Source organism: Maniola hyperantus, chromosome 11 (assembly GCF_902806685.2).
Source record: "Maniola hyperantus chromosome 11, iAphHyp1.2, whole genome shotgun sequence".
Lineage (NCBI taxonomy): Eukaryota > Metazoa > Arthropoda > Insecta > Lepidoptera > Nymphalidae > Maniola > Maniola hyperantus.
In genome coordinates, this window is record NC_048546.1 from 11,875,103 (window position 1) to 11,902,787 (window position 27,685).

At 40.4% G+C, this 27,685-nt stretch overlaps 2 protein-coding genes and 1 non-coding gene across 4 annotated transcripts; 1 reads left to right on the forward strand and 2 right to left on the reverse strand.

The window, feature by feature from the left end:
- Positions 1-429: 429 nt before the first annotated feature.
- On the forward strand, positions 430-27,383 carry SMC3 (structural maintenance of chromosomes 3). 2 transcript variants are annotated; one of them, XR_011237286.1, is made up of 24 exons: positions 430-560; positions 704-818; positions 1,378-1,517; positions 4,899-5,057; positions 6,325-6,450; positions 8,151-8,318; positions 9,220-9,311; positions 9,870-10,023; positions 14,116-14,345; positions 14,741-14,950; positions 15,481-15,580; positions 16,074-16,220; positions 17,180-17,338; positions 17,713-17,871; positions 18,154-18,365; positions 18,833-18,995; positions 20,390-20,553; positions 21,061-21,268; positions 22,191-22,367; positions 22,558-22,694; positions 25,305-25,482; positions 26,099-26,281; positions 26,587-26,868; positions 26,916-27,383. XR_011237286.1 is itself a non-coding variant. In XM_034973098.2 (23 exons), exons 1-23 carry the CDS (start codon positions 546-548, stop codon positions 26,797-26,799), a joined length of 3,609 nt encoding a protein of 1,202 aa, XP_034828989.1. In that variant the 5' UTR covers positions 430-545; the 3' UTR covers positions 26,800-26,870. The 2 variants fall into 2 exon arrangements, 1 of the variants encoding a protein (XP_034828989.1); XM_034973098.2 differs by lacking the exon at positions 26,916-27,383 and having other exon boundaries at positions 26,587-26,870.
- TRNAL-UAA (transfer RNA leucine (anticodon UAA)) lies at positions 3,990-4,073 on the reverse strand. The gene has a single exon. It is a non-coding gene; the product is annotated as a tRNA-Leu (tRNA).
- LOC138403041 (lipase 3-like) lies at positions 23,499-24,761 on the reverse strand. The gene has a single exon (XM_069501991.1). It carries the CDS (start codon positions 24,759-24,761, stop codon positions 23,499-23,501), a length of 1,263 nt encoding a protein of 420 aa, XP_069358092.1.
- Positions 27,384-27,685: the final 302 nt, after the last annotated feature.

Genomic DNA, 27,685 nt, shown 5'->3' on the forward strand with positions numbered 1-27,685 from the left:
GACCGCGTGGAATGGTGCCAAGAATACTGGCTGCATTTCCGCGCTGGACAGCCAGGCTGATCCGTTGCGCAAAAAATGAGCCAGCCCTTCTGTCACCAGATGAGGCTATTAATCGCGGTGAAATGTCTCGTAATTTTTTTTTAGCACTAAGACTCCATGGCTCCATGACTCCATATGTAGTTGACCTCGAGAGTGACATAGGCTACTTTTTATCCCGGAAAATCAAAGAGGTCTATATTACAAAATTTTGTTTTCATTTACTAATTGTTGTTAATTTACCGTTTATAATTTTTTAGGGGGATTTTAAGTAGTAGTAATTGTTGTGATTTTAGGGGTTTTTAACTTAAGCTTTAGGGGAAAATATTTTTGATAGTTGGTAGCACTGCCTGACGCCACAAATCATAGAATACATTTATGCCACAATTACAAATGACAAATGGCGGCGGTGATGGCGGCGAATTGTGGCGGCGAAATCGCTGATCGCATATGAAGAATCAAGTGAACTAATTTAAATAACTTAAAATACATGTCTTAAAGTTGCAAAAATGCATATAAAACAGGTAAAAATATGGATTACATAATTATTTTCTATCTTCTAATTGTCTTATGGAATATTTTATTTCAACGTTTGCATTATGACGTAAAATAAAGAGTTACGGTGAAAATTTTCATGTTGTGTTATGCTTATTCTGTTCATTTTCAGGTGATAATTCAGGGTTTCAAGAGTTATCGCGAACAAATTGTTGTAGAGCCGTTCGACAAACGGCACAATGTAGTTGTTGGCCGTAACGGTTCTGGGAAAAGTAACTTTTTCCATGGTAAGTACTTAACTACTCATTCCAATAAAATTATTTTATTTACTTACACACCAAAAAACATATACAATTATTCTAATCCCCATATTGTTGTTGAACTTGTTCGTGTTTAACCCCTGATTTGACCCCAAAAAAGGGATATAAAACAATATAAATTATCGTGGACCAAGGTGCAAGACACTTACTAGTTAATATATTGAAAGTTGAAAATACTTGTTACATTCATGAACACATCTTAATTTTTTTTTGTGATGTAACCACAAATTCATGATTTTCGGATTTTTTCCTTTACTTTGTGCGTTAGATCTACCTACTGGCCAAATTTCATGATTCTAGGTCAACGGGAAGTACCCGTTTTCTTGACAAATGTACAGACAACAAAGTGATTCTAAAAGGGTTCCTTTTTACTTTTGAGGTATGGAACCCTAATAAAGTTATTGAGATAAAAAATGTAATTGTGTATAAGGCAAGTCCAAATAATTATGAAATCCTTTTTCTTATGACAATAGTTGTTGGTAGGTACACATGTAAGAACTAACACCAAATTACTATTGAATTCCAGCCATCCAGTTTGTGCTCAGCGATGAGTTCTCGCATCTGCGGCCAGAACAGAGGCTGGCGCTGCTACACGAGGGGACGGGTCCACGGGTGATCTCCGCCTTCGTTGAGATTATATTCGACAACTCCGACAACAGAATACCAGTAAATCCATACTAATATTATAAATAAGAAAGTGTGCCTGTCTGTCTGTCTACCTGTCTAGCTTAGCTGTTAGGTTTTTACAGCCCATCTGTTTAACCGATTTTCATGATATTTTGGTACAACGATAGCTTGCATCCTGTGGAAGGACATAGGCAAATTTTGGTCCCAAAGTTCCAATGGGATTTTTAAAAATCTAAATTCACATGGATAAAGTTGCATCATCATTTATTGCATCATTCATGGTACAGCGATAGCTTGAATGCTGGAGACTGAAATATACTACTGTATATCCCAGATATTTAAAAACTGGCCAAGTGCGTGGCAGACCACGCGCAGTGTAGGGTTCCGTAGTCACAATCCTCAAAAACAGATATAACTCCTTAACCTGTGATCTCTACTTAGCCATGATAGTTTACCTTTAAAATTGATTATATATACTACTGCTGTGAATTTTTTTCACGATCCTACCATACACTACCATTTGGCTGATAGAGGGGGGCACACTTGACTAATAAAAATTAGCACTTTAAAACATCATATTTTACAAACGGATCTAGAAATCGAAAAATGATGTTCCCACACCCACAGTATTTTTAAAAGAACTATTCAACTATACCCCACACTATGGGGTAGACGAGAAAAAAAAATTCATCCCCACTTTGTCAGTGTGATTAATATACTTATATCCATGCCAAATTACACATTTCTAGCACTAGTAGTCTCTGAGATTAACCGAGGACGGACGGACGGACATGGCGAAACTATAAGGGTTCCTTCTTTACTACGGAACCCTAAAAAGTCTCCAAGGGATTTTTATAAATCTAAATCTACATAGACAGTCACTGGCATCATCTAGTATCTCATAATGTACATGCGTACATTACTTTCTGCCTCATACTGTAGAATAGAATAGAATAATGTTTATTCGAGGTATATAGGTGGTACATGGTGTAGGCAATATCGTCCTGTACAGCAGTGCAACACCTCGAACAGGTAGGCCACTCAGCTTGTGTTGAGACGTCGAGCCCCTCAGACACAAACCTCTAGACTCTAGAGAAAATATCTGAGGTACCAGACGCCCCAACGCTGATTTTCAGTGACCACCTTTTAAATATTACCAAAACGTCAGTGGCATAGAATATATAAAGTTGGCGAGTAAATGGATAAATAAAATGAAATAAAGTGTTTAAAGTTTTTAAATTTAAAGTGATTTAGGACATAAAAGAAGAAATAAGAAATAATACATTGAAATAGATGTTGTAAATTGTAAGAATAGGAAAATTGTACGATAGTTTTTTTTTTTGTATAATAAAGCAAAAAAATGAAATAAAATAAATAGCTCGCAAGGTGTGGATGAGGAAGTGAAATTTGGTAAGATAAATAAATTAAATAAATTTTGACTAAATCTGTAATTTTTGAATAATTAAAAGATGTTTTTTGAATTTTACTTTAAAAGCGCCAGAAGTGTGAAGGTTTCTATAAGGTGGACTATAGTCCCTCTCACTCAAGCAGAGGTACTTGTGAAATGTTATTCCTTCTATTTGACGTTCGCTTCGGCTACTGTAGCCTAGTATACTGCAACCCACCAATGCACAATAACTTCAAAAAGAAAAATTGTATTCAATTTTCAGTCAAAATCAATTATTTCTTTGAAATACTTGAGTCAACATAATCTCAATTCACATTGTTTTATAACCATGATGAATGATTGCCACAGTGATAAGGACAAAAAATAATCATTTGTCATCCATACTAATATTATAAATGCGAAAGTGTGTCTGTCTGTCTGTCTGTCTGCTAGCCTTTTACGGCCTATCCGTTCAACCGATTTTGACGAAATTTGGTACAGTGATAGCTTGCATCTCGGGGAAGGACATAGGCTACTTTTTATCCCGGAAAATCAAAGAGTTCCCGCGGGATTTTTGAAAAACCTAAATCCACGCGGACGAAGTCGCGGGCATCATCTAATAAAAGCTTAAATACATTTAGCTATCTCGCTATTACATTATGAGTCACAATAGGGCTACTTCTACAGGTATTTGTTCTGAGAGTAGAACTCTTATGTAGTAGACTGTAAACTGTACTTTAGTTTATAGAGCAAATATGGTGAATCCTTTCGCATTATACATCCTTACGTCACAGTGGAGACTGCTGCCGATTAAATCGATTGAGTTGTAACTGGAACACCTTAATTGTCTTGTACTGGCAAACGAAGTTACAAGTCCATAGCGGACCGCAGGCAGCAGCGGCAGGCGACGTGTCGCCGCTGCTGGGTTCTTAAGTATTTCTTTGAAATACGCTCAGTGGTTGGGGGTAAAATTTCAATTACTAGATTTGACACACAGGCAAACTAAATAAAACACGCACAGTAATAATTAGCTAAATAAAACTGTTTGATTTTTTGACGTTGGGTTAATTTTGGTATTGGAGTCTACTTAATATTAAAAAAAAAAAGAAAAAAAAATTCTACTTTGTCAGGTGTGGGGTTCGAACCCACGCTCCCTCTCGGGAACCAGAGCTTAAATCTGGCGCCTTAGACCACTCGGCCAACCTGCCTTACTCGTCAACGGCGAAAAATCGAATCATAATTCATAACGAATGTCAAATTCCACACCGCATTTCAATAATTCATCACACCTCAGGATTAAAATTATGGTGTTTATAAATAATTATTTATTAAAAAGACAAAAATGTTAGATTTTGTAACACTAAGTGTTGCACTAAGAGAGAAACCTCTTTCTCTGAACACAATTAATCAATTCTTTTTTAATTATAACCCTTTGTTTTCTATCAAAAACACTTTTGCATGAATTTTGGCACCAGGCTCAGTAAATGTTGGAGATGTCTCTTAACAAGTTCAGTTTTCATAATCCTATTACAATTATTTAAATGATAAGAAAGCTTGGACATGACTTGCCTTAAGAGCTTTGATAGTTTTTATTAGTGATATTGTAAAGTGGTTATGATAAAAAGAATATCTGGCTGAAATTGTGATGGGCTTCTTCTCAGACCAGGGCAGGTTTGGAACCCTGGTAGCTTTAGTTTTAAGCTTAAGTTGTAATTAATTATTATCACCATCATTATCTTACAAATCCAACAATCAAAAAGTGTACACTAGTACAACCCGTCGGAAATATCTGAGTACCTGGGTTTAATGACGTCATGCAACGTGCTTGTGTTGGCAACGGTACTGGTAGAACGTAGTGTTTATATACTCTTTGGGTACTGGATAGGCGAAAATGGGTGAGCTACGGAGAAGCACGACGGGAAGCGCATTCCAGCGGGTCAGATATTTCCGACGGGTTACAGCTATTTTGAATAAATAAATGATTTGACTTTGACTTTACAACAAAATACACAAGAGAAAATGTTAATCCCTAGATCGAGAAAGATGAGATATTCCTGCGGCGAGTGATCGGTACCAAGAAAGACCAGTTCTTCTTGAACAAGAAGTTGGTGCCTCGCTCTGAAGTGCTGAACCTGCTTGAGAGTGCCGGCCTGTCCAACTCTAACCCATACTACATTGTCAAACAGGGCAAGGTTTGTATACTAACAATCTAAATATATAAAAGGAAAAGGTGACTGACTGACTGATCTATCAACGCACAGCTCAAACTACTGGACGGATCGGGCTGAAATTTGGCATGCAGATAGCTATTATGATGTAGGCATCTGCTAAGAAAGGAATTTTGAAAATTCAACTCCTAAGAGGGTGAAATAGGGGTTTGAAATTTGTGTAGTCCACGCGGACGAAGTCGCCAGCATAAGCTAGTCCATGTATATAAAAGGAAAAGGTGACTGACTGACTGATCTATCAACGCACAGCTCAAACTACTAGATGGATCGGGCTGTAATTTGGCATGCAGATTGCTATTATGACATAGGTTTCCGCTAACAAAGGATTTTTGAAAATTAAGAGCCTCGATAGCTCAACCGGTAAAGGAGTGGACTGAAAACCGAAAGGTCGACGGTTCAAACCCCGCCCGTTGCACTATTGTCGTACCTACTCCTAGCACAAGCCTGACGCTTAGTTGGAGAGGAAAGGGGAATATTAGTCATTTAACGTGGCTAATATTCTATGAAAAAAAAAAAAAAATCAACCCCTAAGGGGATGAAATTTGTGTAGTCCGCGCGGACGAAGTCGCGAGCATAAGCTAGTATCATATACTAGCTTTTCGTCCGGGTGACCCTGTGCATTATTCTCGATAATTTATAGCCTGTAATTTATGTCCACTCAGGGATATTGAAGCTATCTGTTAAAAAAAATTCAGAGTTCTATTGTGCATATTCTCCAAACTAAATTGACAGTTCAAAAGCTTCTATCCTTTTCTGCACAAAGCATTTTGGAAGGGATAGGTATGAAATAGCTGTGGTAGCCTAGTGGTTAGGACGTCCGCCTTCCAATCGGAGGTCGGGGGTTCGATCCCAGGCACGCACCTCTAACTTTTCGGAGTTATGTGCGTTTTTAAGTAATTAAAATATCACTTGCTTGCTTTGAAGGAAAACATCGTGAGGAAACCTGCATGTCTGAGAGTTCTCCATAATGTTCTCAAAGGTGTGTGAAGTCTGCCAATCCGCACTTGGCCAGCGTGGTATACTATGGCCAAAAACCTTTCTCACTCTGAGAGGAGACCTGTGCTCTGTAGTGAGCCGGTGATGGGTTGATCATGATGATGATGAGGTATGAAATATAAGGATAGATATTAAAAGGGATAACAATATATTTTACTTTAGAGATTGTGTACAACAGAATTAGCCACGTTAACAAACTATGAAAGTAATCCACAGATTGCAATTCAATCCACAGATTAACCAAATGGCTATAGCGCCAGACTCTCAAAGGTTGAAGCTCTTGAGAGAGGTGGCTGGGACCAGGGTGTACGACGAGCGCAGAGAGGAATCCGTCACTATACTCAAAGAGACTGTTGGCAAGGTATAAAGAATATGTGCTACACTGATTTTTATCTTCTTTTTAGGGTTCCGTACCTCAAAAGGAAAAACGGAACCCTTATAGGATCACTTTGTTGTCTGTCTGTCGGTCTGTCAAGAAACCTACCTACTTTCCGTTGACCTAGAATCATGAAATTTGACAGGTAGGTAGATCTTATAGCTGACATTTGGGGAAAAATCTGAAAACCGTGAATTTGTGGTTACAAACACAAACACAAAAAAAATTAAATTGTGGTCATGAACTAATAATTAGAATTTCCAATTTTCTAAGTAAGATAACTATATCAAGTGGGGTATCTTATGAAAGGTCTTCACCTCTGCATTCTAAAACAGATTTTTATTTATTTTTATGTATCATAGTTATTGAATTATCCTGCAAAATGTCGAAAAAATACGACTGTAGTACGGAACCCTCATTGTGCGAGCCTGACTCGCACTTGGCCTGTTTTTTTTCTTTACAACTTCTACAAAGTCGGTAATTCATTATTATTTACGGTATTTTTACAAAATATCGTGCATTGCCTGAGAATTTCCATAATGTTCTCAAAGGTGTGTGAAGTCTGCCGCTCCGCACTGGGATAGTGTGGCAGACTTTCCTAAACCTTTCTCATTCTGAGAGAAGGCCGTAGTTGATCATGATCATGATGATGATTTATTTCAACCCATCTCCGGCCTTGCGGAACCTTTGAACTAAAGCGAGCGTTATTAGCTACTCCTCTAAAAAGTTATTTTTACATGCTTCATTTTAGCATCCCCTATAATACAAGAGATTATAACAGCTACTAGAAGCTGTGATAGCATAGTGGTTAGGACGTCCACCTTCTAATCGGAGGTCGGGGGTGCGATCCCGGACACGCACCTCTAACTTTTCGGAGTTATGTGCATTTTTTAAGAGCCTCAATAGCTCAACCGGTATAGGAGTGGACTGAAAACCGAAAGGTCGACGGTTCAAATCCCGCCCGTTGCACTATTGTCGTACCTACTCCTAGCACAAGCTTGACGCTTAATTGGAGAGGAAAGGGGAATATTAGTCATTTAATATGGCTAATATTCTTTAAAAAAAAAAAAAAAAAATTAAATATCACTTGCTTTAACAGTGAAGAAAAACATCGTGAGGAAACCTGCATGCCTGAGACTTCTCCATAATGTTCTCAAAGGTTTGTGAAGTCTACCAATCTGCACATGGCCAGCTTGGTAGACTGTGGCCAAAACCCTTCTCACTCCGAGAGGAGACCCGTTCTCTGTAAGCCGGTGATGGGTTGATTATGATGATGATGATGATGATAAAAGCTACAAAGTTTGGAACATCGGCGCAAAGTTGCCTGTCTATCTGTATTCTATAGGATTCAGAGTATGTGCTAAAGAACTTTGTGTCTCGGTACCTTCACCTTTCTACTAACAAGACACTGTAAGGCATCGTCAAGGTCTGCACCCATAAGATGTAGTCGAAATACCACGGACACGTACGAAGCGCTTGCTTCGTCATTTCTAATTCAAACCGCTAGGATAAGGAATGCTTTGCTGGCATCTGCTTTTAATCCATTTTTAATATAAGTACCATCAAATTAAGTGTGAATATCTAGATAGACAAGCGCGCTCCATCTTAGGCTACATCATCACCCAATTTGCAGCCCAGAGCTAATCTGAAAATATCTTTCAAATCTCAAATTCTCCCTCTTACAGGTGGAGAAAATCAACGACTTCCTCCAAACAATTGAAGAGCGTCTCAAAACGTTAGAAGAAGAAAAGGAAGAGTTGAAAGAGTATCAGAAGTGGGATCGGTCCAGACGAGTCTTGGAATTCATCATACATGATACTGAACATAGGGAGAATAAGCGAAAACTCGAAGACGTACGTAGATTTGTGCCTGTCATTTTAGTTTAGTTTATAAATTTTGAATAACAGAATTAGACACAATGCAAAGCTTAGACTGAGGCCACACGATGCGTTTCCGGTGCGTTACGGCGCCGCACCGCTGTGGATTATAGTATTGGGTCTGGGTGCAACGCACCACTCCACCCCGCCTCGGCTCTCTGATCCTTAGGCAGTGGTCCGACCGCCGGCGAGAAAACTACTAACTATCGGCGATTTTCTCTCAAGAAACGCACAATAAATGTACATTCCGTGTAAACGAAAGAGCTCTCTGACTGTTCACACTGCCGGCGACGACTCGCTTTACTAGTTTTGTCGCTGAGCGACGAGCTTTCAAAAATAAACTCGGTCAGCTATATTCGTTCAGCGATGCTCGCTCGCTTGAACACGTGTAACGCGCGCGCAGGTTTGCACAGGACTGAACGACCGCGGGCGAAGGCGCGAGTAGTCGCTCGTCGCACTTGCACACTCGCTTATGGCCCGGCGATAAAACTATCGAAACTACACACTCGCTTCCCGCTGATCGCCAACTCGTTTATAGTTTCTCGTTCATCGTCGGCGGTCGGACCACTGCCTGAATCCGTTGCGTGTGTGGTGCGGCGCCGCACGACGTCGTAAGTCATCGTGTGGTATGGTACAGCGATTTCTATGTAGGATGACGCACCAGCACCGCTTAGGCGCCGCATCGTCAACGCAACGAATCGTGTGGCTTCACTCTTAAATTGTTGGGTAGAAATCTTTACACAGGAGTTCCTTTTACATATTAATATGTATAATGTAGGTGAGCACTAATTTTTTTTTTTTATAATGATTCATCTCTGGAAAGAAATTCTGAAATTTTACATAGCGCTTATCTCATTTAATTGTTTTTTTCTTGTAGCTGGAAAAAATACGAGCCAACAGCGGCAAAGAGCAGCAACATTATGCGGACATGGTGCGAGAGGCGCAGGACCACGTGCGGGAGTCCAACAAGTAAATATGACATTGATAGGTATCATCGTGCATAATCACTATTTATTAGACTTTGCCCATAAGTCATTGAAATGGTAGCGGCCGGTAGCTCCTAGAGTGACTGCTAAAGCATGCGTGAACATAAATTACACCACACTTTTGTAAACCAAATCACTATGTAAAAAACCGTTCAAACGCGAGTTGGACTCGTGCACCAAGAATTCCGTACCTTTGAAGGATACATGTTAACATTTTGATGCTTAGTTACAAATGTATTTTTGCTTAAAAATATTTTGCATAGTAATCCGAAATTACCGTGATTCGCGCACAGATTTATGTTTTTGCTAATTTTCAAGCGTTTCCGAGGCTTTTTAGGGTGTTAATTACAGGAAATTACGTCCATTTACAAATTCTAGGATGGCATTATTTCTTTGGAAAATCTGAAGTTTCACTTCTTACCAGTTTAAACATTCTAATTGATTTTTCTAATTTTCATCATAATCTTGATAATCTTCCTGTTCAATAGTGTTCGCTATTATTCAGTTTGATTGATTGTATTATTTTGTTGTAATCTCATAGAAAACTGAAGGATGCCCGCAAAGACGTAGCGGCGGCGCGCGAAGAGAAAGATATACTGTCGACTGAACAACAGCAGCTATTGCGAGAAAAGACTAAACTGGAACTAGCTATTAAGGACTTAACTGACGACGTCGACGGCGACAACAAATCAAAGGTATGTGTAACAAGCGACCGTCTATCTCAGCTACTTCTCACCTTATACACCTAATTGCCGTATACTTTCGTGACTACAAATAATAATGCCAGAATCCAGGATGCCCGCAACTTCGTCCGCGTTGATTTAGCTTTTTAAAAATCCTGTGGGAACTCTTCAATTTTCCAGGATAAAAAGTATCCTATGTCCTTCCCCCGGGATGTAAGCTATCTCTGTACCGAATTTCGTCAAAATCGGTTAAACGGTTGAGCCGTGAAAAGCTAGCAGACAGACAGACAGACAGACAGACACTTTCGCATTTATAATATTAGTATGGATATGACATGGATTTAATATTAATATTTAACATTTGACGATCTCCCTAGCGCAGTGGTAAGCGCTGTGGTCTTATTAGTGGGAGGTCCCGGGTTCGATTCCTGGCAGGGATTTGGAATTTTATAATTTCTAAATTTCTGGTCTGGTCTGGTGGGAGGCTTCGGCCGTGGCTAGTTACCACCCTGTGTGTGTACCACAGTGCCACAATGTAAACGTTGCCAACAATATGGGCACACGCAAAATAACTGCATGAGACCCTATAGATGCGTCAAATGCGCAGGAGCACACAAAACTACTGAATGCACCAAAAAGGATCGTAATACTCCAGCTAAGTGTGCCCTATGTCTTGGCGACCATCCTGCCAACTACAAAGGTTGCAATGTTTATCTGGAAATTAAAAATAGAAAATTTAATAAGAAAAGCAATCAGACAAATATGTACAACAGACCAAATCAACCCAAGGCTACCAACATGCAAACAGAAGGACCCTGGGAGAAAGATGACCCAGCAAGCCAAAAGTATACAGACTGCAAGCCAGAGCAACCTGAACATAAAAACCGTAGTGAAAGACCCAAATCTACTAGAAAAACATATGCACAAGCTGCTGCCAACAAAGACACAACAAATCTAGAAAAACTCGAACATCTTCTCATAAAACAAGCTGAAAAGCTAGATATACTAATTGGACAAATGAGCACTCTTATGGGCTTGCTGACCACAGTCATTAACAAACTCGCCAACTAACGGCACTTAGAATAGCAGCATGGAACATAAACGACCTTTCAGGCCATAAACTAGAATTACTAACAATGATAAACATAAACAAAGTTGACATTATGCTCATAAGTGAGTCACACTTAACAGATGCAACAGCCTTTTCGCTTCAAGAATTTTGCGTGTATGTGACTAATCACCCCGACGGTACAAGTCACGGAGGCACTGCAATACTCGTAAGAAAGAACATCAAGCACAATCTTGCACCATCATTCCGCACAGAATATATACAAGCAACAACAATATGTGTACACGATAAAATTGGTATATTTAATGTGACTGCTGTATACTGCCCTCCAAAGCATAAGATAGATGAAGCTACCTTTACCAAATTTATCAAATCTTTGGGCCCAAGATTCTTAGCAGGTGGCGATTGGAATGCGAAAAATGAATGCTGGGGTTCTAGACTTACTTTAACCAGGGGTAGGGAATTAAAAAATGCAATGGATAAAAACAACACTAAAGTGCTCAGTACAGGAGAGCCAACATACTTTCCTGCAGATCCGAACAGAAGGCCAGACCTTCTAGATTTCTTTCTCTATAAAGGTTTTACAGAACACTATCTAATGATAGAAAGTTGTTACGATACTTCAGATGATCACTCGCCTATTATCGCTACTATCAGCACTACTATAATTGATAAAAACCCTAAACGACATCTATACAATAAAAGAACTGACTGGTATGCATTTAGCGAGTTTATTACTGAACACATTAACCTAAACGTTTCTCTTAAGACAGAGGGTGAAATTGAAATAGCAACGATCAATTTCACAAACTTGGTGCAAAAAGCTTGCTGGTTAAGTACACCCCAAGAAACAGCCAAAGAACTTGCGTTCCAAAATGTACCTTTCCTGACTAAAGAAAAAGTGATGGAGAAAAGACGCCTAAGAAGAATATGGCAAACGCAACGAAGAGCAAAAGACAAATCGCTACTTAATAAAGCCATTCATGACCTAAAAGCATATCTGAGAGAAGTAGAAGATGAAACCCTTCAAAACAGATTAGAAAATATGTCTCCGACAGGCAATAACGAGCATTCCTTATGGAAGGCTATTAAGTCGACTACTGGCCCGCAGGTTCAATCACACCCGCTGAAACTGGATGATAACACATGGGCAAAAACTGACTCTCATAAGGCAGAAGTGTATGCACAATTTCTCGATACAATTTTTACTCCGAACACAAGGGATGAAACTTACAATAATGAGAATGAAATTGATGATTACCTGAATAGCGATCTCCAACTTAGTCTTCCTATAAAGTGTTTTACCCCAGCCGAAGTCTCACGAGCAATAAAACACCTTGAAAACAGGAAAGCTCCAGGATTTGACCTTATAACTGGAGAAGTCCTTAAGCAGCTCCCAAAGAAAGCCATTGTCTTTCTCACAACACTTTTCAACTGTATACTTAGGACATCCTATTTCCCACAAGTATGGAAAGTTTCTCATATAATTATGATACCAAAACCTGGGAAAGACCCCTTTATTGTCTCATCATATAGACCCATCAGCCTACTACCTGTCATATCAAAGCTCTTTGAAAAACTTCTTCTATGTCGCATGAAAGCTATTATTACAAAAGAAGCTCTTATACCAGATCACCAATTTGGCTTCAGACAAGGTCACTCAACCGTAGAACAAATCCATAGAGTAGTTAACAAAGTAAGGCAGTCCCTAGAAAAAAAAGAATATTGCTCAGCCGCATTTTTGGATGTTCAGCAGGCCTTTGACAGAGTTTGGCACAAAGGCCTTTTATACAAAGTAAAGATTAACTTTCCTCACAACATTTATACTCTGCTGAAGTCGTATTTGCAAGACAGGATATTCCAGGTCGTAGTGGGAGATAACTGTTCCCAGTTCTACGATATCAAAGCTGGTGTTCCGCAGGGATCAGTGCTAGGACCGATCCTTTACACCCTATACACGGCCGACCTACCCGAAACACCAAGTATCCTTACCGCGACGTTTGCAGACGATACAGCGGCACTGAGTAGTCACCCAAATCCAAAAGTAGCATCCCAGAGATTACAGGGCCACTTGGATAATATTGATAAGTGGATGCGAAAGTGGAGAATCAAAGCTAGTGCATCCAAATCAACCCACGTAACCTTTGCGCTTAGACCCGAAGATTGCCCACAGGTGAAACTTGGTAACGAGACTCTGCCACATGGTAATGTTGCCAAGTACCTTGGTATGCATCTTGATAGAAGGCAAACATGGCAAGCACATATTAAAAAAAAGAGAGAAGAGCTGCGTATTCGCACTAGATCGCTAATGTGGTTACTTGGCAGACACTCTAGACTATCACTCAATAACAAAATACTCATATACAAGAGCTTCCTAAAACCTGTATGGACATATGGTTTGGAGTTGTGGGGCACAGCCAGCAACTCTAACATAGAAATACTACAGCGATATCAAAATTCAGTCTTTCGCACAATACTCAATGCCCCGTGGTTTACCAAAACAACAGAAATACACGAATATCTTGGAATGCCCACAATTAAAGAAGAAATAAATATTAATGCAAAGAAACACAAGGCCAGGCTTGAAGTCCATGCAAATAGTCTGGCAGTGTCACTTACCACATGCAGCAGAGTTAGTAGGCTGAAAAGAGTCACAGTAGAAGAACTGTCAAGTACACACTAAAGCCAGCGAAAGCATTATGAGAAGAGTTTCTTGATGGAGTGACCTTCTCTCAACCTTGAATGCACTCATAAAAATCTGATAAAAGTCCATCCAATGACTGATTGCAGATGGCTTTGAAATATCAAAAAAAAAAAAAAAAAAGTTACCACCCTACCGGCAAAGCCGTACCGCCAAGCGATTTAGCGTTCCGGTACGATGCCGTGTAGAAACCAAAGGGGCATGGGCTTATTCACAACTGCCATACCCCTTCCAGGTTAGCCCGCTACCATCTTAGACTGCATCGTCACTTACCACCAGGTGAGATTGCAGTCAAGGGCTAACCTGTATCTAAATTTTAAAAAAAAATTAACAGGAAAGAGCCGAAGGGGAACTGGAGCGCTTACGGCAACAGATAGCCGAAAAAGAGCGCGAGTTGGAGGAATTGAAGCCCAAATACGAAGAAATGAAGGCGCGTGAGGAAGAGTGTACGCGCGCCTTAACGCTCAACCAGCAGAAGCGGCAGGAGCTGTACGCTAAGCAGGGCCGAGGGACTCAGTTCACCTCCAAGCAGGACCGAGACCGATGGATCGAGAAGGAGCTCAAGTAAGTCACACGCACCTCATATGCTTCACACACGCACCACATAGTCCACACACACACCACAGACGATTCAAATACACACCATACACGCACGGCTCTTGCACCAGAACGCTAATCACTCTCATCACTCGCCCTCTACACACCCACCAAACACGCACTACACACGCACCACACACACGACACATGCACCACACACACGACACATGCACCACCACACACACGACACATGCACCACACACCCATGATTCATGAACCACACATGCTTAACATCGCACCACATACGCTCCATAGAAGCACCATACACGCACTACAAAAACGCATGTCGCGCGCACATCTCAAATTAGCAAAAACTCAAAACAACAATTTCTTCTGTTTAATATTGTATAATTTTTTTCTAGGTCCTTAGTCAAGCAAATAAAGGACAAAAAAGACCATGAAGCCAAGTTACGAGAAGACCTGCGCCGAGACGGTGTCAAACTGACGGAACTCGAGAAACGTATAGAGGAAACCACTAAGGAGATGGAGAGGCAAAGAGTTGCCATCGACGAGCACAACAAACAGTATTACGAGTGCAAGAAACGGAAGGATCAAGAACAGAGTGCCAGGAAGTGAGTATTTTAGTCTTTTCCCCAACAAAGGAAAGCAGATACCTGCAGTGAGCGAAATTTGAACGTAAGATTACCTATATGTGCATTGTGCATGTGTGGATAATGCGTTGACGGATGACAAAAGTGAGTGGAAGAAAAATACATGTTGTGCCGACTCTACTTAGCGTGGTATATGGTATGGAAGAAAAAGATGCATCGAGTTTTCGTGACACTTTTCTCGTATGTTTTACTTCTTCATCTGTATGCGTGTGCTTACGTATATGGATACTTCACGCATGTGCTGGCGCGCGCGCGTTTGTGTGTGTGTGTGTGTCTGTGTGTGTGTGCGTGCGCGTGCGTGCGTGCGGGCAAACACTCAGGAGTCAGGACACATTGACTCCTGAGTGTGTAGATGTGCGTCTTAGAGTGCGTTTGAGTGTGTGGATGTGCGCAAGCGCGTGCATCTATGGATATGGTATGCATGCGTGTTGAGTGGCCGAACTAATAAGCGGTTCGCAAACAAAATTAATATTTTTCGATTTGTATTTTAGTGAGCTGTGGCGTAAAGAGACAACGTTGACACAGAACTTATCGTCACTAAAGGAAGACCTGGCTAAGGCCGACCAAGCGTTACGTTCCATGGCGGGAAAGGTATTATATTACAAGTTTAAACAACACAATCACTACTGAGTTCGCTAGATTTCTTTTGATTTATTGGTTAATAGCTGATGATCGTGGATTCCGTCCGCTCGTCCGTCTGTCGTCTGTCAAAAGCAAACCTATAGGGTACTTCCCGTTTACCTAGAATCATGAAATTTGGCAGGTAGGTAGGTCTTAATAGCACAAGTAAAGAAATAAATCACAAAGACATCACAAAGAAAAATTAAGATGTGTTCATTAACAAATATTGCTATTTTCGACTTTCAAAGAAAAATTGCTATATCAAGTGGATTATCATATGAAAGGGCTTTACCTGTACATTCTAAAACAGATTTTTATTTATTTTTATGAATAATTGTTTTTGATTTATCATGCAAAATGTCTAAAAAATACTCGATTACGGAACCTTTAGCCCGCGAATCTGACTCGCACTTGGTTGGTTTATAGTTTTTTAAGAATTATTTTAAAAAGTAATAATTTGTAGCCCATCCTCAACGGCCGAGACAGCGTGCGCAAAGTGCTGGAGACGTTCCAGGAGCGAGGCGGGGAGTGGGCCAAAATAGCCACGCAGTACTATGGGCCCGTCATTGAGAACTTTACCTGCGATAAGACCATTTATACAGCTGTTGAGGTGATTATGATTACTGACTAGATAACATCCTCAACGGCCGAGACAGCGTGCGCAAAGTGCTGGAGACGTTCCAGGAGCGAGGCGGGGAGTGGGCCAAGATAGCCACGCTATGGGCCCGTCATTGAGAACTTTACCTGCGATAAGACCGCATTTATACAGCTGTTGAGGTGACTATGATTCATCATCATGATCATCCCATCGCCGGCTCACTGCAGAGCACGGGCCTCCTCTCACAGTGAGAAGGGTTTGGCCATGGTCTACCATGCTGGCCATGTGCAGCTGATTGGTAGAGTTCACACACCTTTGAGAACATTGTAGAGAACTCCTGCAGGTTTCCTCACGATGTTTTCCTTCACGTTAAATGCAAGTGAATCAAGTGATATTTAATCATTAAAACACACATAACTCCGAAAAGTTAGAGGTGCGTGCCCGGGATCGAACCCCCGACCTTCGATTAGAAGGCGGACGTCCTAACCACTATCTATCTATTACATCTTTTTTAGTTTTCCATTTTCCTTTGATTTTCTTCAAACTCAAGCCTATCTTGTAAAAAATTGAGGCTAGTAAAAATATCAAGCAGGATTCCGAGTGGATTATGCGCGCCAAATGTGTCGCAATATGGCGCTCCCAAAACATTTCAATATGTCACATTCGCATTCGCTTATGTCACATTCGCATTTGCTTAGGTCACATTCGCATTCGCTTATGTCACAAGCGGAATTGCTCAAGACTTCCAGCCTGATGTGCCAGATCTTTTTTCCCACGCACATGCAAACTGTGGAATCAACTCCCTTCGACGGTGTTCCTACTAGATTACAACATGGGGTTATTCAAGAGGTGGACCAACAATCCTGAAAAGCCGGCAACGCATTGGCGGTTCCTCTGGTGCTGCAAATGCTTGTTTGCTCGTTATTTTTATTTAAAAAAATTGTGAGCCTTAATTAATTGAATCTGTGCAGGTAACGGCTGGCAACCGGCTCTTCCATCACATCGTGGAGTCCGACACAGTAGGCACAAAGATCCTGAAGGAGATGAACCGACAGAGTCTGCCGGGAGAGGTCACCTTCATGCCGCTCAACCGCCTGCAAGTCAGGGACATGGTCTATCCCAATGACAATGTGAGTGCCAAGACCAGGTCACCTAAAGCAGGACAAGGCTAGGGTGGCAAAGGGCAGGGAAAATAGTCCGAAAAACTATATATGTTGGGGTCGCAAGGTTCTGGAATGGCGACTTCGCACGGAAAGCCCAGTCTTGGTAGACTGGGGGTCTACCAATTAGACAAGTCGAACATCATACGAGTCGCAGGGAGCCGCTGAATTTAGGCGGCGCAAGACTGGCGTGTAAAAATCCCTACAATAGACTATGTCCAGCTGTGGACGTTTATCGTTTGATGATGATGAATTGTTTTTCAATTTCTTCAACCATCTGTCAACATAACGAATTCAATAAAGTTACGTTTTGTAGTAAGTTAAAAAGATCGTATTGCTTACAGAACGCAATAGCCATGGTGCATAAGCTGAAGTTCGACCTGAAGTACGCCAAGGCGATGAAGTATATCTTCGGCAAAACCCTCATCTGCAGGAATTTGGAGTGTGCCACAGAATTAGGCAAGCAGTTCAATTTGGATTGCGTCACCTTAGAGGGTGACCAGGTATGTTGTATGACATTTTTAAAGACACAAAAACTGGTAAAGTGTTATGAGAACACATAAAGAAGGGTTCTGTGGCTATGCTAGTTGGATAATCTCTTAAAAGGTACGAATTAACTACGAAACGAACGGTAAGAGACGTTATAATGATTAAACCCTAATTTAACCAGGTATTCTCGAGTGGGTAAACCAAAATTTATTTTTCGAATCATTATTTTTCCCAGGTCTAACTAAAATTAATATCTCCGAGCCATTGAAGATTTCAGTAATATTTTCTTTTTTAAGGTATCATCAAAAGGCTCCCTCACTGGCGGCTACTTCAACCAATCCCGCTCGCGTTTGGAAATGCAGAAGACAAGGTCGGAGTTGATGGAACAAATCTCCACGCTCGAAGATGAACTGGCGACGCTGCGACAAGAACTCAACAAGACCGAGACGAGCATTAACACCATCGTGTCTGAAATGCAACGTACTGAGACCAAACAGGGCAAGGCTAAGTAAGTACATACAGGTTTACGCCGCTTAATATTATACAGAGCGTAACCAGAACGCTGGCAAAAACGAAGACAGGTGATAGTATTAATGATAATATATGATACCACAAAAAAACGCAAAAAATATAAAAATCCAATAAATTTGTAAAAGTTTACGTTACATTGTAAATAAAACATCTGACTGACGCTAGAGGTCAACGAGCGTTGCGTAAGTAGGCCACTCGGAGTCAATGCCGCGTCGTAGGCGGGGCATTGACCTGAGTTTTGCTCGCTATACATTGCGAGTCCGGAAAATACTAAATCACTAAACTAAAAATGAGGCAAATGGTTATTGTCATCGGATTGTGTTTAGGTAGTATAACAATATCGCTAAGTTTTCGATAGGGTTCTGGTTACACCCAGTGGTAGTTTAGCTACCACCAGTTTGCAAAGTAGATTCCCAGATTCAGAGAGATTATTTTGTTTGTCAGGGACATATTTGACAAAGTAAAGGCTGACATCCGACTGATGAAGGAGGAGCTAGCCTCCATTGAGCGGTTCCGTGGGCCCAAGGAACGCTCGCTGGCCCAGTGTCGTTCCAGCCTTGAGGCCATGCAGGCCACCAAGGAAGGGCTCGAGTCGGAGCTACACCAGGTAAGCAGAGAGCTGAATCTAAAGACAAAAAATTAAGACTTAGTGGCAACGTAGGCACTTGTAGATTAACCTTAACGTCATTGGCCAAAAAATATTGTTTTATCCGATCGATATAGGTACTCCAAGTACCCGAACTGAGATTAAACTCGCCTAATTTGCCAACCGACATCTTGCCCAACATTCAAAACAACTTTTAGAAAACTTATCCTACCGACTGCGCCACTGTAATGTATTAAAGAAAACACCGAGTCGCCACAACGGTTTATTCATTTCTAAAATACTAAAAGAGTCACTCTTATTAATAAACATGGACCAGAGCGAGATTAACTTTATTCCGTGTAAGTCAGTAGTAGCTACATTCTGTATTAATAAACATAGAGTAAGGAGGAAGTAAAATAATGCGACTCTACTCTCGGTGTAAAATTTACTCCTTGGTGCCACATGGTTTAACGACTGACTAAGCATAATCTACGCACTAAGTATGCATATTTTGACCATCAGCCATAGCGTTTATGTTGTGTATGATAATATTCAATAAAACGATTTTTGATTAATGAGATTTGTGTTTTCATACCATGTTTGTAACGCAAATTAGTTATGTACTTACCTACAAGATCAATTCAGATTATTTCATTGATAATATAAAGTGAAACTGAAGCATTTTCTGAGTAATTAATTGCCATCAATACTTTTCAAATTCAAATGGCCTATGAGTGCGGCACTCCTGCAGCGTCAGGATTAAATACTTGGATCCATACATTTTTATGGTAATATCTCGCGAACTTCCTCTACTAATTAAAAAAAACTATGCAAATCGGCCAGAAATCTAGGAGACATCGGTTTACAAAAACGCGCCGAATTGAGAACCTCCTCCTTTTGGAAAGCCGGTTAAAAATGCAAAACAAAAATGGCGTACAAGTTATCAGCTGTGAAGTCAATGTCAACAAAAAATACTGTCACAGTTATAGGTCCGCAGGTCTATATCGTCTGTCACTGTCACACACAGCATTCACTTCGTTCGCTGACTCTCTCTTTTACTTTTAAATAAAGGGGCTGCCACACGTGCACACTGTCATTCTGAAGTAAGGCTGGCATTGTTAAATCGGGCTTGCTCCATGTTTATTAATAACATTGTTAAAACGAAGTTAATACTACGTTGGTCCTGGAAGTAACTAGTCCAAGTGTAGCTTAGGTTAATGCTTGAAGTAAACATTTTTTATTAATAAGGGTGATACCCTCTAACAAATAAATTTAATTACCTAATCACTTAATTATCTAATAAAATAATCACCTAATCACTTATTTGCCCAGTCACCTCATTCCTCATCCACTTTTCCTCTTCACTTAATTATTTAATTTTATTAAAATTAAATAATAGAAGTAATTTTCCACAGGAATTAATGGAACAACTCTCTACCGCCGATCAAGGCAAGGTAGATGAACTGAACGACGCTATCCGAAGACTGACACAAGAAAACAAGGAAGCCTTCAGTCAAAGGATGAACCTTGAAGCCACCAAGAACAAACTGGAGAATTTACTCACCAACAACTTAATAAGGCAACAATATTTTTCCTTATAATTCTAGAATATTCTATATAGTGGAGGAAATTTTAGATTGTACCTTAATTTTTTAAACTAAGCTTTGACCTTCACCATAGATGTTCCTCTAGTAATTCTAAGCTTATTTTATTTCAGCTTATGCTTGCGACTTCGTCCGCGTGGGCTACACAAATTTTGAACCCCTATTTTACCAACTTAGGGGTTGAATTTTCTCAAATCCTTAGCGGATTTCTACGTCATAAAGCTATCTGTATGCCAAATTTCAGCCCGATCCGTCCAGTAGTTTGAGCTGTGCGTTGATAGATCAGTCAGTCAGTCAATCCTTTTGTAGATTTAGATAGAGAGAAAAAGAGTTAGGTGACCATCTTTGTCCTCCCTCCTCTTCTAGACGCATATTTCTCATTTTCCCGGACTAAAATTAGAAAATCCTGGAGAAAGCATTCACTTTGAGTAATTCAAAGCATATCGCTTTGAATTACTCAAAATCTAATTTTACCTATCCAGACGTAAAGACGAGTTGGTGCAAGCCCTGCAAGAGATATCGGTAGAAGATCGCAAGAGACGCCTCAGCAACAGCAAAGCCGATCTCGCCGCGACGGAGAAGAGAATTCGGCAGATCAACAAGGAGTTGGAAGAAGTGGAGAGGAAAGTGCAGGCCGCCGTCAAGAACGAGAAAGCTCTTAAACTGGAGTTGGATAAATGGAGACATAAGGTTAATTTTTTTAATATAATGCTAACATATGCCGCCCAACCCAGTAATGGTTGAGAGCTCTGCACTCGAAATTGTATACGAGTATGTTTATTTGTCCCCCAATCTGACCTCTTTCTCGAAATTGGACCTACCTAGCTGAATTGGGTATTTTCCTAATTTTTAATTTGATATATTATTACTTTATTATAAACTAGGATAAAAATGATGACGTACGCTGAAAAAAATATTAAAATCCAACAAAGATTTACAAAGTTACAACAGGCATTTTAATTTTGGAGTGGGAGGGTCTTTTATCCCTTTTTCGCAAAACGAAAATTTGTATGAAACCGCACGAAGCTACTATGGCATTAGTAAGGTGTGACGTCAAAATGCTATATCGCTATCTCTGTCTAATCAGAAATGTTTAAATGCTTTTAACTTTTTTGTTATTTGATCGATTTAATTTGATTTTCATTTATTTTATCATATCATAACGTCATTATTTTTATCCTAGTTTATAATAAAGTAATAAAAAATTGGAGTCAAATACCCTATAGTATATTCCAGGCATACATCATCATCAACCGATAGACATCCACTGCTACCACCTTTATAGGACTCTGCTCTTGTAGGATTTTCCACACGCCACGGTCTTACGCCGCCTGAATCCAGCGGCTCCCTGCGACTCGCCTGATGTCCGTCCATCTGTCCATCTAGTGGGGGGGTCTTCCAACGTTGCGCTTTCCGGTGTGAGGTCGCCATTCCAGCACCTTGGGATCCCAACGTTGGATGTCTACGTCATACTAGCTATCTGCGTGCCAAATTTCAGCCTGATCCGTCCAGTCGTTTGAGTTGTACGGTGACAGATCAGTCAGTCAGATTTACCTTTTGTAATATAATATATATAGATTTACTTTTATGTTATAATATTTTTAATGTACAGGAAAAAGAAGCGCAAGACAAAATGGAGGAAGACGCAAAGGGGCTAGAGAAGATGGCGTCCAAGGAAGTTCTCCTTCAAGAGAAGATGCAGGAGTCACTCGACAAGATCGCAGCGCTGGGCACCCTGCCCAACGCTCCTGATCTGCATACCAAGTATCAGAAGCTGTCACTCAAACAGGTCAATATATATGTTACTAGTTGACCCGCCCGGCTTCGCTCGGGTGTTTATTGAATTATAAAATTCGTTACCTATATAATTTTAACTGAAATTAACATTTTTCGATTGCTTATTTGCTAATATTACCTTGTTTATACATTTTTAGATTTTTTCTCGCTTGGTGTAAAATACCGTATTACTTTGGTTTCAGCTGTTCAAAGAGCTTGAGAAGGCCAACCAGCACCTCAAAAAGTACAACCATGTCAACAAAAAGGCCTTGGACCAGTTCATAAGCTTCTCGGAACAAAAGGAGAAACTATACAAGAGGAAAGAAGAACTAGATATTGGGTATGTTTCTTACTTTTTGAAGTAAAACTTCTTTAAAAACTTCAAGGTCGCGTCACCGACATGCTAATGTTAATATCGGGAGTGTCTATAGATGGCAAATAAAAATTAGTGTTAGTAATTTAAATTTACAAATTACGACTACAAATTAATTTGAATAAAAAACCTGTTGCGTGACCGGTGGCGCCACCATGGTGTCCTAGTAAGATATTGGCCCCGATTCTCTAGTCTCTCTCTAAACTAAATTTAGAGTATCTGCATCCTTTTCTTTTTACTAATGCTAAAAAAGGAACGGAACATGACTCACATTTAAAGACTCTAAATTTTAGTGCACAATACAAATTTAAACAGTAGGTTCGCGAGTGCGTGCTAAAATCACGGGTTTTACCATCTAAAAATTAAAATGTAGAAATGTCAAACTGCTTCTGTCCTTTCCATATTACAATAGTAAGAAGAGGGTGCGAATACTCTAAAATTACTTGTTACTGTTCTGTCTTATGCTAAACTAAATTTACGAGTATCTGCATCTTTTTCTTTTTAATATTGCTAAAACTGCTACATGAATTTCACACTTAAAGACTAAATTTTATTGCACGCTACAAAATTAAACAATAGTGTCACAACTGGCAGCTAAAGTCACGAGGTTTGACAGCTCTAAATTAAATTTATAACTGATAAACTGTGTCTATCCTTTTCATATTACATAGGGGATGTGAATACTCTAAAATCTAGGTGTGCTAAGAATCAGTACCACTGACCTTAGTTTTTGCTTCTTCTGTTTTTTAATTCGTTTTTTTTTGTCCCTATTTATGATACGTCTTTGATTAGCTCGAATTCTTCTATATTGTTCAAAATATTCGTGTAAACTAGTTCCTTAGCAACATTAGCGTACATGTAATCAAAGTGGTTGAACTTTTCTATGTTATAAGAGTCGTAAACATTCGGCAGCTTAGCAAACAACTGTTTAACATCGTTCAAATCCGACAACCAATCATTTGTACTATAAAACAGTATCACTGGAACTGTCGCGTTGGTGAGTTCATAATCAGGTGGTGAGTTGACTCCATATTTAATCAAATTTTCACTTGGGCCATAATCGAAACGACAGAATCTTTCAGATTTAAACATCTGTCCATAATGTATAAATTGTAGTATAGACGAACCGCTTGGTATATGCGCATAAATAACAGGCAATAATTTCGCATCTATAAACTTGTAGTCATTCCCGATAATCCATTGTAATATATTGTCGCAACCGATCGGCAGAAATTTGCAAAATAATTTCGGAATGCTGTTAAAGACCTCTACATTTGACGAATAAGTGTTGGAATTTGCTGTCAGGTATCCAAATATTTCATAAGCGGGCGTAAAAAGTTTAAAAATAGGGCTTTTCGCGTTACTTATCCAAGCAATAGGTGCTAAAGCGAACATCATATTCACTTTAAAGTTATATTCAGGTTTAAGAGCCAGCATTGCAAAGAAAGCTGTCGTGCCTTGGGAATGTCCGATATAATATAATTTTTCGTTGGCCGTTGTGCTTAAAACATAGTCGATCATCGCTGGCAAGTCGTAAAGACCAATTTCTTCCCAGGAAAACTTCCAGAATTGTGAACTTTTGCTGTCCAAAGTTGTATGCGAAAAGGAATATTTATTGCCTCTTGCGTTACCCATCCAAACGTCAAATCCTTTGTCCGCAAGAACGTATGCCAAAGCATTGTTAGGCCCTTGTAATAACCAACTGTCTGAGGAATCTAAAATTCCATGCATTAGGAATATGACAGTATTATTTTTAGTTGACTTTTTGCTTGGTATTCTATGTAGACATAATATATAACCGTCTTCAGATATAACTTTATGCTCTTCTATATTATATCCATATTTCTTCGTTAGTTGAGTTATATTTAATAATGCATCATCAAAATTAAAATCTATATCATTATTCTGATTTAAATTCACTGCGCCTTTAAAATTATTGTAGTTTGAGTTTTTCTCATTAATTAATCCGTTACATACTATTGGTGTAACAACTAAATATAAAATTACGATGAAAAATGATTGTACCGTATACATTTCTTATTATTTTTGTCCAAATAAGTGTGTTGGACGTTTGTTCAGGTTTTTATACTTCGTATATCGCTACAGTCGTTAAGATATCGAAGTAGCGCATATTGCGAGTCACTTTGTTCGGAATAATCACCTGTCTTTCGTGAACTTGACATATTAGCCTACTCAAGTAATTGTTGTATGTTGTACAGTACGCGCCCGAAAGTTTAAAAGGAGATAGCAGATTTGTAGAGAACTGTCTCTGTCGTTGAGACCGACAAAACCGACACAACGTCATCAATTTGTATCATATTTTTTGAGGTCTAGAGTGTCAACATGACGCGGGTTACAATCTATAGGGGTGCATCTGCATTTTAGACTGTAGCTACAAAGCCTTAGTTTTGAGGAGGATCAGACAACGAAATAACTTGGGTGTTGATTACGATGGGTAAAAATTTCCGTGGAAACTCTTCAAACTAAACAATTCGTTATAGCGGCGCTTCTAGTATTTTGGCCATTTTAGTTGCTCAAGTTATGGCAAAATGGTTAGAACTGTGTCTCATTCAACAGTGGCGAGAAGATTCGAGAGCTGATCGAGACCCTGGAGCACAGGAAGCTGGAAGCCATCCAGTTCACGTTCAAGCAGGTCAGCAAGAACTTCACGGAGGTTTTCAAGAAGCTGGTGCCCCAGGGCCGCGGCAGCCTCATCATGAAGGTCGCGCCCGATGAGCAGGATCCCAACCCTGATGTGAGAACTGAACTACCTAATATTTCACTAGTGATTTTGTCCTGATAGATTTGAAGACCTAGCTCGCGATTTCGTCCTCGTGGATTTGACGACTTACCTCACAACTTTGTCCTCGTGGATTTGAGGAGCTAGCTCCAGCTCCAGCTAGCTCCATTTAACACATTTGCCGACATAGCTCCATTTGACGACAGATCGCGACTTCGTCTTCGTAGTCTTAGCGATCTAGCGCAACATTTGGTCCCCGTGCATTAGACGACCCTGCTCGCGACTTCGTCCTGTTGACTTTGTCGTGTATTTGACGGCCTAGTTCGCAATTCCGTCCTCATGGATTTGACGACCTAGCTCGCGACTTCGTCCTCGTCGATTTGACGACATAGTTCGCGACTTAGTCCTCGTGGATTTGAGAACATAGATTGCGAATTCGTCCTGGATTACATGACCTAGATCGTGACTGTCGTGGATTTCACGATTGCGACTTTGACGACCTAGTTCGAAATTATCTCGTGGATCGACACCCGGCCAAATATTACATCATACTTATCCCACTTCTGACACCATAATATGCGCCAAGGTTTCTGTAACTATTAATTAATAATAATGACGTAATGTATTTCAGCGTGTGAACGCAGACCCATTCACGGGCGTGGGTATCAAGGTGTCGTTCACGGGCGGCGACGGCGACATGCGCGAGATGAACCAGCTCTCCGGCGGACAGAAGTCGCTGGTGGCGCTGGCCCTCATCTTCGCCATACAGAAGTGCGATCCGGCGCCCTTCTACCTGTTTGACGAGATTGACCAGGTGATTGCACACATTACACTGAACTCGCGACAGGCGTAAATCTCGCGATCATTGCTGTCAAACGTCACACGTAACAGCGGCTACAGACAGACAGACAGCAATAACCACAAAGCAAAATAAGAAGAGAGACAGCAATCGAGCTCTAGTTCACCCTCTATCGGACAATCTATGAACTGTCGCGTTGCTGTCGCTACTGCAACGTTACTTATGCGAGGCGACCAACATTGTTTTGTTGCCGTCTCTTTCTCGTTACACCACAGTGTATCAATCTATCTGCATATTTTCAACATTACGTGTGTTGACAGGCGCTCGACGCGCAGCACCGCAAGGCGATCGCGAACATGATCCACGAGCTGTCGTCGTCCGCGCAGTTCATCACCACCACGTTCCGGCCGGAGCTGCTGGAGCACGCGCACAAGTTCTACGGCGTCAAGTTCCGCAACAAGGTGTCGCACGTCGACTGCGTCACGCAGGACGAGGCGCGCGACTTCGTAGAGGATAGCGTCACTCACGCATAATGGATGACACACGTATGATGATGACGAAATATTATATTTACCTACTTCTTTCCTGTGTTGATTTGCGCCGTACGCATGTGTTTTTGTCTAAATATTGACAAGAGTATAGGACACTAATACACATATAAGCAGTGATAGCCTAGTGGTTAGGACGTCCGCCTTCTAATCGGAGGTCGGGGGTTCGATCCCGGGCACGCACCTCTAACTTTTCAGAGTTAAGTGCGTTTTAATTAATTAAATATCACTTTAACGGTGAAGGAAAACATCGTGAGGAGACCTGCATGCCTGAGAGTTCTCCATAATGTTCTCAAAGGTGTGTGAAGTCTACCAATCCGCACATGGCCAGCGTGGTAGACTATGGCCAAAACCCTTCTCACTTTGAGAGATGACCCGCGCTCTGTAGTGAGCCGGTGATGGGTTGATCATGATGATGTGTTTTTGTATAAATATTGACATAAGAATATTGGACACTAACGATTAAATTTTTAATGTATTTTCAGAATAATTATAAGTTTATTTCCATTTTCTATGACTCTTGGTATACTTGATTAATTACTATGTAATGAATAAAAAACGTAAATTTACGAATTTCGTTTTATTTAAAGCTGCTATTTAATTTAGAGGAATGTCAATTTCCTGGACAAAACTATGTAGTGTGTAAGCGTGCGCGACGTGGAATGAGGAGCGCGGGCGGAGATAACTGCGCGAGAGCGGTCGACAGCTCTAGCAGTCAGTTGTATACCTGGCGACTGCTTGACCGCCCAACCGCCCGAAGCAGTTGCAACTGCTTGAGCGGTTCGTGTATGCAAGTACGTAGAAGTCTGTAGTTCAACTTCAATATGCAGTCGCAGCTTGAAGCAGTCCATCCTGACTGCTTCACACTGTA

Coding starts and splice junctions, on each gene's coding strand:
- SMC3 (XM_034973098.2), top strand. Junction 15,581..16,073: donor TACGTTCCATGGCGGGAAAG/GTATTATATTAC, acceptor AATAATTTGTAG/CCCATCCTCAACGGCCGAGA. Junction 17,339..17,712: donor TGGTCTATCCCAATGACAAT/GTGAGTGCCAAG, acceptor TATTGCTTACAG/AACGCAATAGCCATGGTGCA.
- LOC138403041 (XM_069501991.1), bottom strand. CDS start 24,761: ATGTATACGGTACAATCATTTTTCATCGTAATTTTATATTTAGTTGTT.